Here is an 11,081-nt window from a genome sequence, read left to right on the forward strand (position 1 = left end):
CTTAGAATACCTTTTCTTACTAGTTCTCTCTTTTTGTTTTAAACTGTAAAGATGATTTAGCTTTGCCTGTTTGAGTTACTGCCAGTACTGGACCATGAGCCAGTTTCTGCTGGCTTAAGAATGCTGTTAGGACACTGTTGGCTGTCTTCCCTCCCCATGCTTTGTACACTGACTGGTTTCTTTCAGCTTGCATCATCTTGCTTCCAGAAACTTGCTACTTGAGTGAACTTGGAGTGAACACAAATGATGGTAGAGTCTTTACAGTTTCTAGGGCTCTCCCAGGCCTCTTGCATAAAGCACATCTGATGCTTGTCTAGCGTATCATGCAGTTAAAAGGCTGATGTAAGAATTTAATTAGTTTTCAGTTTATTTAAATACAACTTAGTCAAAAGTGATAGTCTGATACTGGACTTAGCTTTTTTACTGGACTTCTTAAATTAAGGTGTCTAATTACTAAATCTATTGCTTCACATTTTCACTCATCTGTCCCACTTCTTTGGTCACATCATCATCTCCTTGGTTGTGAGCGTATCTACTTACCTAATGTCATTGTAGCTGTTTTACCAACTTAAACTCAAAGTGAGGATGTCTGGTGCTTTTCAGCATGAATATCCATGAATGGAAACTGTCTAGTGTGACAGTAGCAGAGGGTATGAGACACAGTTTATGTGTGCTCATAATATCATGTAGTGGAGACTTCCTTTGTTTTATATGTTCTCTTTATGAATATTTGTGACGGTTCTGGAAGTTGTTTATTTAGGTGCATAATTGAAACGCCTTAAGCTTGGTAAGACTTCAGAGTGATTTGTAACCATGCAGGTATAAAAACCTATGAAAAGCATTCATGTAACTTTATTTAGCTAAACTATTTCTGTTCTGATATCTAAAAGCATGATTTGATGATTGACTTTGTACAAAATTTTTCCTGGCCAAGCAAACAGAGCAGTTGGTGTTGAAGTGGAATCTTCTTTGTGAGAAGTGAGATCTTCTTTGACAGAACCTTCTTTTCTTGTTTCTGTAGTAGATGAAGATGGAATTTACAATTAAACACACGTGGGATGGTTTATCTGTGAGCCATGAGCCAGTAACAATTGGGCTGAAGTCGGACAATGCAGGATTGCTAATGGAAGTTAATGCTCCCTTCTTTAATGATCCTCCAGCACCACTTGGAGAGCCAGGGAAGCCTTTTAATAGACTGTGGGACTATGAGGGTAAGCCTAACTTTTCTGCTGCAAAATATATCTGATTTGTGTAGAGACTGATGTTCCTCTGTAGGTAATATACCTGATCTTTGTTTAAGAGCCTATGATGGTTATGTTTTCAAACTGATCTAACTGTTGCGAGTGTATGACATCTAATTCAGTTTGGTTTCTTTGGTCACAGTACTGCTTTTAAAGGTCATACCAAAAATGTAAAGTGAAAGTTTTCCTTGCTGTTATATCCCGAGCAGTCTGGGAAAGAATTTAGTTGTAAACACTGCCTTACCCTTCAACAGCTCCTTAAGTAACTGTAAGCCTCATGCTATATTCTGCTGACAACTACCCCAAACTGTATCGAGTGATGCTCTATTTCTAGGTGGTGAATTGATTTTCATCACTAGCACTGCTGACCATAAGGTGAGTGGTCGTTTTATAGTAGTACAACAATGCAAATGACTTGGAGAAGGAGCAAATACATTGTGTCACTCGGTGGCCATAAAGAAATGGAGTCTAGTGAGCTGGATTGATTTCAAAAACGGATGAGATTGACTCTTCCTGATCCTATCAGTAGTATAGGCAGTCAAACTTAGTTTCTGGGTTACTGATATAACTTGTGGAATGACAGAGGCATACGTGAATGTAAAATAATTTTGTGGCATATATATATAAATGCATTTGCAGTAGATAAATAGCACTGAAATCCTAAAAATAGGTTCTACTTTGCTTTAAGAAGTAGAGAGCATTAGCTAAAATAGATGTCTATTTTAATTACTTTTCCAAAGTCTATTTGAGGAATAGGAAGGTGTGAAACAAAGAAATAACAGCTCATAGAATGTGTTTCAAAATTGCACCCAAATGAAATGGGGAATATTCTCATGGTAAGGCTTTTCTTTCTCCTTTTCTGTCAATATTGTCACTTTTACCTGCTGCTTTGAATAATGCAAGAATTTAATGTTTCCAGCAGTTCTCCGCTTCCTGATTATTGACCTATTCTGCTTAAAGCTCTACTGAAACAGTATTAGCACCTCTTTGATATTATTATATTAAATAGGCTGATGTAAAAATAAAATAAAGTTATTAATGATATCTAATCATAATTCTAACTAAAGCTTTCTAATAATGTCATTGCTGTGAGAAACACCATTATAGTTCTACTTTGTGTTCCTGAAAGGTGATATCAACAGTCACACATAGCTTTCAGGTACTCCTGGAACAGTAATCCCCTGTCCAAACTATCGGCCATGTACAGGGAAAAAACATTTAAGAGCTAAACACTTTCTGAATATTTCTGAAATTTAGGAGTCGTAGTAATGGGGTGTGTGCTCTGCTGTGAGTGTGTGTTCTTTTCTTTTTCTCTTTTCTTTTTTTTTTTTTTTTTTTTTTTCTGGTCTCTGGTGATCTGAATCCTCAGGCTGCCAGCAAACACAAGACTTCTGCACTTAAGTGCTCTACCTGGAGTGCCTGCTGTGAGTATGATCGACTGGGATCACTCTGTTTTGGTCAGCTTTGTTCACAGCAAGCATACTAGGTGAAAGAGCTCTGTGCCGATGCTTTTCTTACTCCATGAGCAGCTAACATTAGTTAGTAGACTTGCCATATTTTTCTGCTGCATCAAGATGAGTGTTTCCAAAGCTGGAATTGGTCAAGTAAATAAAATGAGTACAGTGCTTTGTAAAACTCTTTATGATGATAGGCATTAAAAATAAAAGCTCTTGAAGTTACAATTATGGCATGGTGTTTTGAATAGTCAGTAGCATGTACACAGCTAGTCAAGCTCTGGCATAGCACAGGCCAAAAATCTTGGAAACAGAACTGTTTAAGTGGGATATGAAGGTCTCAGGATATTACAAAATAGTTAATATAAAATACTGACAGCCTGTTTTTTTTTAGTTGTAGAAGCATTTTTCCTGAATGACAGAACCGAACAGTATTTAGAAGTTGAACTGTGTCCGTAAGTACAGCACCCTGTAGTCACCAATGTTGATTTGCATGTCCAGTTCTAATGCTTGTAAGATACATGTATGAGGAAGACTGGGTACAAAAATTGTTCCAATATGGGAATATATGTATTTGTGGCAGAACAGTACACTAATAGCTTGATATCATTTTAAGAAAATTGTACTCTGATTTTTTGACAGCCATGGACAACACTTGTTGCTACTGCTTTCTGGCAAAAGAAAAGTATGGAAAGTAAGTTGTCAAGAACATTCCTAATGTACAAGAAATCCCCAATTGTTTTTAGGTACGCGTTGCCTGACTGGAAGATGACATTGCCTCTTTTTTTCCTCCTTTAACAGGAAGAACTTCCTTTAGAGTTTGAAGTGACCAGAATGAAAACCAAATGGGAGGGTAAAGCCCGTCTTCCTTGGAGTTATTTTCCACCATGCACTGACAAGTTCAATGCGTTCGCAATTCATGGCTCAGGGGAAGAGAGAAAATACGAAGCACTTTATCCTGTGCCTCGACATGAACTATGGGAAGGGCAGAAACCAGATTTGTAAGCATAAAATCAGGTCTTCTATAATATAATTGTACTCTTCTTGGAATGCTTAAAGAAAGCTAATCTGCTTTTCATATTGAGTGCCACTAGTACTTTAATTACACTGCTTAGCCCCAAATCCACTGGCACTATACTTTGTGTAAGGCACTGTGGCAAATAACTGTAATTAGTGCTTGATTTCTGTGTTATCCCCTAGGTGCGTAGAAAATGATGCATTCAACACCATTGGCATCTGTTTTATCACCTTCCTCAGCTAAATCATACATAGATTTTTCTGTTTTTCCCTTGCCTCCAGCACCTCATGAAATGCCTTTTTGTGTTAATTTCACCAGATAAGATTTTTTGGAAGTGTTTTTGCTTCTCCCCTACTGTTGTAAACAACCCTACCTCTACAGGTGGCTCCATATTATGGAAAAATTTGAAAAGGCAGACAAAACTAAAAGGTGTAATAAAAGGATACCCAGTATCAATAGAAGAACTAGAATATCTTGATTTTGAAATTGTGCTTTGGGCCTATTTTATTTTTCCTTGATCAAAACTGCTACTTCTGGGCATTTTGTATAAATGAGCTAGCTCTAGAGAGTACACTGTAGTTCTTATGCAAACTCGTTACTCAACATACAGCGATACCCATGTAAGGCAAATTTCAGGTAAGTTACCCGTTTTTGCCTCTATTCAAGAAAAACTTAGCTTCTGCAACTGTTTGCTTAAAAAAATTCTAAGCTATTGCTAATAAAATACATCCTCTTTATCAATGTTTTGTAAGAAATAGAAACTTTTATTTTTATGTGGTAAACTGGAGAATGCATGGAATATTTTTCAAGAGAGATTCTTTTTATTCTTTCTATAGTACCCCTTCCAAAAAAACCCTTGACTTTTTTAGACATTTGTAGCAGATGCAATCATGTGAAGAGGTCACTTCCTTGATACTTCCATTGCTTGTAGTTAGTCTTTACTCTTACAGATTACTTCCTAATAAGAGAATTCCATTTACCTTTTTACATGATTAGTGTAGTGTCAGATGTTATGTCTACTATTTGGCAATTGTTTAATGGAAGTATTAATTAGCAGTTGGCTTCAGTGTCTTCCTTCTGTTGTTTCTGTATGGTAGTCTAAAGGAGAAATTTGTAGCAAGAACCAATTCATAATGTTGAAAAGAAAACAAGACTTCTAGTCTAACAGAAAAATGATATTTACTAGCTTCATTATTCTGTCCAGTCTTCCTCTTTTCTGTAAGGAAAGGATATTTCTGTGACAGGATTTTTCAGTTGGTCAAGAGTTGTAAGTTTTTACGTTGTTGGAGTGTGGGTAAGTCATAAAGCAGGATATCACCGTGTTCTTGCTCTGGCTGCATTTCCAGGCAACGTAAGTTGAAAGAGTTTAAAAGGGGAGCACTTTGTTAGCTTCACTTTATGCTGTGTGAGACTTGTTCATAGCTGAGGATTTTGCCCTGTGTTTTCCAGTACAAGATTTTCAGAAACACAATAGTAGTTTTTATTTATAAACTCAAGTTTTGGTAAAAGAACACATGGAATGCTGGTTGCATCCCTGTCTAAGAAAATCTGAAAATAAAAATTAATTAAACCTTTTGAGGATACTGCCTTTTATTAAGAGACATATTACAAGACTTAATTTTTTGTTTATTTCTCTTCTCTTTGCAGTCATCGCCTGGAATTTTTTGAAGATTTGAACCTGAAAGAACTAATGGGAGAAGACTGGAAGCAGCCTGAATCAGATATATGGAAGTCTCTCACTTACTAAATGGGTTGAGGCATACATTTCTATAGCACTAAGGTTGGATGAAGTTGTGTGGAAACAACTTCATTCTGAGCAGAGTTTGTAAAGATCAGATAAGTAGAGCTTTCCTTGACACCAAAACTATTGATCAATCTTAAAATCAACTGTAAAATATCCAGGCCAGTTGATTGTAAATGCATGAAGTTGCAACGGCTTGTGTTTCAGTTCGTCTGGCTATGGAATTTTTCATCTGTGTGTGTTGGGTTTGTGTGTTGGGCTTTTGGCAGCAGGGGAGGGGCTACAGGGGTGGCACCTTTGAGAAGCTGCCAGGAACTTGCCCGGCTCCAAGTCGGACCTGCTGCTGGCAGGGCTGAGCCCATCAGCGGCAGTGGTAGCGCCTCTGTGGTAACATGTTTCAGAAGGGAAGAAACCTGCTGCGGAACCTGCAGCGGAGAGGGGGGGAAGGTTTACTTTTATTTCTCATTATCCTCTCTGATTTGAATGGTAATAAATTAAATTGATTTTTTTCCCCAAGTTGAGTCTGTTTTGCCTGTGACCATAATGGCGAGTGATCCCTCCTTGTCTTTGTCTTGACCCACGAGCCTTTCATTATATTTTCTGCTCCGTATCCCACTGGAGGAGAGAAGTGCGTGAGCGGCTGCGTGGTGCTTAGCTGCTGGTTGGGCTTAAACGATGACACTGTGGAAGAGATGAATCTGTTCCTACTAGTGAATGGGAAGAAACGTGCTAAAATTACAGCTGTGTTTTCACGGGAGCTCTAAGGCTGACGAGGCCGATATCTGGCTTGGAATCTTTGCGTTTCCTCTAGTTGCTGCATTTCTGCTGTATTTGCACTGCTGCTTGTTTGTTTCTTGGCTGTTGAATGATATTATGTGCCTAATTTTTTTGATTGCAATCAGGAGAAAGAATGTCTCCTTCAGGAACAGAAAAGAATATAGCTGTCACGGTGTTTTGTGCCCCAGTACTTGCGTTGCAAGATGCCGTGGAGGTGTAACGCTGCCCTTCCCCATACCTTCCTGTGCCTGAAGTTTTCCCTTGCACAGTGCCGAAGGAGAACTTATCTGTGTTCCTTTATTAGCAGACCTCTCTGCTTTAAATTTAGTGTGGAATCTCTAGTGATATTTGTATACAGAGAATAGACTTACAAAAGGTTTTATGTATTTCAGGGAAAAATTCTGCGAGAAAGAGTGTTTAGTAAAACCTTTTGATTTAGTTGTATGCCTACAAAAGCTTGTTTGTTCTGAGGCCTTGTCGTGTGACCTTAAGGACTCAGCTCAGACGTAGGAGTTTTGTTTGCATGCCACCTAACGTTGGAAATACTGTAATTGTATGTGCCTACATTTTCTACGTATGAGCATGAATACTATTAACAGCACTGAATGCTGTTAGATGGTAACATCTAATCTGTAAACTCTCACAGGATTTACAACTGAGATGTTCCTTTTTTGTCTAGTATAGTGAGCGCTGCTTGATTGTGGCTGCTGACTTGATCCTGTATAAATTAACTTAGAGAATGGGAAGCTACATTTGAAAAATAAGTGACTTAAACATCAAACTTATTTGGTTTAGTTCAGAATGAAGAATCAGACCAAGACATGGTCCTCAGTCCTTTACTAGAAAGAAGACTTCCTTCATCCTGTTGAAATGTCATCATCACAGAGTAAAAGGTGGCCAGGTTCTCTAGTTTTGTGAGACGAATTGTTTGGGAGTCTGAAACAATATAGCACAGTCGTAATTGAGGGAGTATCTTTCAGAAGTTATGCCCTGAGGATGCGATGGTGGGTCTCAACTTTTCGTATAGCGTTTTCTACTGAACAATTTAGAATCTTCCAAGTTCCTGGAAGGGATTGGTGTTCTCGTAGTCTAACATCCTGCTCAAAGCAGGGCTGTTCTTGAAGCTAGATGAGTTTGCTCAGGGCCTTGTGGAGTTTTGAGTAACTCCAGAGATGGAGGTTCGAATGCTCTGGGTAGCCTGTTTCAATCTCAACTAGTTCTGTTACAAAAACTTCTCTATTGCCATTTCCCATGCTGCAACTTGTGTCCATGGCCTTTTGTCCTTTCTCTGCATCTCCAAGAAGAGTGACTTTTTCTTTAGAGCTACTGGTTAGGTATCTGAAGAGAACTGTTAGCTCCTCATGGATTTCTTGAAATGTTGTCATTTTCAGTTTGCCTTTTGTGACTCTAATTAGTAAGCACCTTCCGCTCAGTTAAAACTGGCAGACAACTTGAAAGTGTAACTGGGGTTGTAACTCAGAGGCAGCAATGCTCCCAGGCATTTCTTGTTTATTTAGCTCATAAATGTTTCTAAAAACCTTGTGCAGCTTTAGACATCAAAATGCCTGTAAAGTTTTGTGCAAGTTTTCATACTAGTAAAAGGATTCTCTATTCTCTTCTGAGCTTCTGTGCAGTAATAACCATAGTCTGATGGTTATGTTTTCTTTGCTATCTTTAAACTTAACTCTACGTGTAAATTCTGCCTGAGAAGAAAAGAAGATGTGAATATCCTGCCTTTGTGAAGAACATCTTGGTGTGATTAATATCTGAGATAGAATGTTACTTCAGAGTTTTTGTTTGGCTTTACATTCCCTCTTTGTACTTTCAGTTGTACAGAGCTGTACTTTCAAGTGCAAGGATATGACGCTTTTTCAGGTGCAGACTTTGGCATGTCAACGCACTTGGCTGTCCGATTGTTTTTGCTGTCTTTTAATTAGACACTGTAGATTCCTTGCTATAAAGTGCCATCTGTTGAAAATTATAAGTATCGTACATTCAATTGTTTTGCTGCTTTTCTACCCTCAATCCATGTAGTTTTCTAAAGAATGGCATCAGTCTGAAATACTGAATAATCCAATACATGTTGATTAAAAACATCTTCTAGATACTGATCTTTCAAAGCTGCTTTTGAAATTTCAGTCAAAAGCAAAACCATATCACTAAACTCTTAAACTTCATTTTAAACACTTTGTCAAAAAAGTGTGTGCAAAGGTTCAAAGTGAGTTGACTGTTTCTCTCACAAAGGTTGTTTTCATGCGATGAATGATGTTTTATGTGTAGAGGACAGTGAATCAAATTTATTCAGACACTTCGTCTCTTATTCATTCCCGCTTCAAACTAGCTACTTCAGATTTGACTTTTGATGCAAATGATAAACTTTGAGGGAAATAGATTACTTTCCCTAAATAATTTTAAGTAAAATTGTCTCTGCAGTACAAAATGCAGTGCTAGATGATTCTGAAAATGGGAATTATCATACAGACTTTATTCAAGGCACATGCTACTCCACACTGCTGTCAGATGGTTCACTTGTATGTTTCTAATAATCTTTAAGAGACTGTTTGAACTGTAAGTGCTGGCTTTCATCAGAAGGTTTCCATATGGGTTCTTGGAGTGCAGAGTTAGAACCTGTGCACTGACTTGTTTCTAGAGGTTTGAAGTGAAATTAATCCCTTGGTAGAAACTTACTGTGGGAGGGAGTGTCTGCATAAGGCATATGTTAGATGGAAGCACAGAGTCTTGGCACATGGTAGTGAATTCATTGCTCGTCCATGGACAATGCAATACTTGCCAGCATCACTTAAAAGCTCCCAGGACTTTGCAGGGATGGGTATCCATGTTCACTGAGATGACTCGCTAGTTTGTGTCTTTCTTGCTCTGATCTGCTTTTTAACCAGGCCTTGTTCTGCACTGTGGAGACCAGTTGTAGACTGTCTTTCCTGAATTGCCTGTCTTTTTTGATGACATGCAAACACGAGGAAAAGACAAAACAAACTCTGTTCTGCGTGACTTCCATTTAAGTACGTGCTCATTAACTGTTAATCCTGATTTAGAAGGAATTTGATTCAGTCCAGTCTACCTCAGTGTATGTGCGTATATACATGCATGCATATATCTAGGCATTCAGCATTGTGCTGGTTTTGTGTGTCAGACTTGTTTCAAGAATAATATAGAAAAATTCTCTAAATTATCACACTGGATATACTTTATGTAGGATATCAATTTGATGAAACGTGGAGCTGCATGATAGAAAACATAGATGTTGTGGTTTAGCCTGAGCCCGCAAATAAGCACAACTGGGGAGTGCAAAGTATTTGATTATTTTTTAGCTGTGGAAGGGCTTTAGATAACCTCAAGTGTGACATTTTCACATGTGAAAATGTCAATGTCTTGGCAATTTTTAATTATTTTACCATATTTAGACAGAATTCCTAAGGAAATGAGGCTGTTGGGTTATCACTACCTTCTTGTCTTTCTGGCAATGCTGTCATCTCCTTTTCCCCCACTACCACAACAATTTTTAAATCTGTTAGCCAACTTCAGCTGGATCAGAGGAAAAGACAGCCTCAAAAGATATTGGATTGATGCAAAATGTTTGGGCATGAACAGCTGGAGGAAGTTCCTCACTATGGCACTCCAAATTGAGGAGGAGAGATCATCTCTTAGCCCGTATTCTGTAGTTGTAGTGCCAAACACTTGAAGCAGTTGGTGTGTGCTTGACTTCAGCTGTATTACATATAGCCCCTTACCTTTGGACTTTGATTAGGAAACTAGGGAGTGTGTGGAACTCCTGTGATATGCGGTGTTGTCACAGAGGTGAGCTCAGATTCCGTAGGCCTAGTGTTACCTTGAGGAAAGAAGCTTAGGAGACAGCGTAGGTATGGAATATGAATGTATGAGAAACCATGTGTTGTTAGTCTTGCTGCTGACAGATACTAGACAAGGTAAATATCCAAGCATGTTTTCAGTGCTCCATTTTATTTGTTTTTTGTTTGAAACTTAAGGAAATAATTCCCTCGATCCTGTCATTTTTCAGAAGAAGATCCCAACAAAGGATCAGGGGTGGAGTTTCCCCAAGTTTAATGCCAGGGTTAGATGAAAACACAAGGACATAGTATCAACCGGTCATTGCTTCTGAAAATACACTTCTGGTTTAATCCATTTTCTAATTGAATAGGTTCTGTTGCGAGAATGTTGATCCTAAAGTGAAGCAGAATGCGAGCTTGAAAATACTGCTCTTGCTTAAAATTCCAGTTGAAACAATGAGTATATTTCTATTGCTTACATTGTGCTCAGTTCTAACCGGTGTGTTTTTTCCACTGCGGCCGGGTAATTCAGCAGAAACTTTTAATTAGTTCTCATATTCTGCTACAACCACTCCCCTGTCTATAGGGCAATAAAATTATCTGTCTTAGTTTGTGTTATTGTGGTATTCGATTTACTAAGTTTAATGAAAACACTGAGTAGTTTTGCTGTAATGTATTTTAATTGTTTTTTTTGTTTGTTTGTTTTTTGTTTTTTTTTTCAAGTCTTCTTAGTAAGTACTTGAGCAGTCGAGACAGAATGCAGATTTGTATAGTTGCAGCCTCTTACTTACAAGATGATCAGACTGAATAACGTGGAAAACAAAAATACTGAGCTTCATGAATGAAAAATTTGCTTGTAAAGAGAACTTAGGTTTGTTTCAACAATTCTATCTCGTAAGTGCATTTCTAAGCTCCTTGTGATAGTATGTTTATTACTTGTGAACTTCAACATGAAAACCAGGACTCTAAATGACTCAGTCCTCCTTATGATGTCAGTGAATTTTTATACAGCTGGTGTTTGAAAACATCTGATGATTGCACTCC

At 38.1% G+C, this 11,081-nt stretch overlaps 1 protein-coding gene across 2 annotated transcripts; it reads left to right on the top strand.

Annotated features, from left to right (window-relative positions):
- The first annotated feature begins 1,013 nt into the window (after nt 1–1,013).
- C5H4orf33 (chromosome 5 C4orf33 homolog) lies at nt 1,014–5,891 on the top strand. Of its 2 annotated transcripts, XM_086611967.1 has the most exons (7): nt 1,014–1,211; nt 1,576–1,616; nt 2,611–2,665; nt 3,090–3,150; nt 3,338–3,389; nt 3,497–3,696; nt 5,361–5,891. In XM_086611967.1, exons 1-7 carry the CDS (start codon nt 1,025–1,027, stop codon nt 5,458–5,460), a joined length of 696 nt encoding a protein of 231 aa, XP_086468093.1. In that variant the 5' UTR covers nt 1,014–1,024; the 3' UTR covers nt 5,461–5,891. The 2 variants fall into 2 exon arrangements, with proteins under 2 accessions (XP_086468093.1, XP_009975463.2); XM_009977161.2 differs by lacking the exons at nt 1,576–1,616; nt 2,611–2,665.
- The last annotated feature ends 5,190 nt before the right edge of the window (nt 5,892–11,081 follow it).

Source organism: Tauraco erythrolophus, chromosome 5 (genome assembly GCF_009769465.1).
Source record: "Tauraco erythrolophus isolate bTauEry1 chromosome 5, bTauEry1.pri, whole genome shotgun sequence".
Classification (NCBI taxonomy): domain Eukaryota; kingdom Metazoa; phylum Chordata; class Aves; order Musophagiformes; family Musophagidae; genus Tauraco; species Tauraco erythrolophus.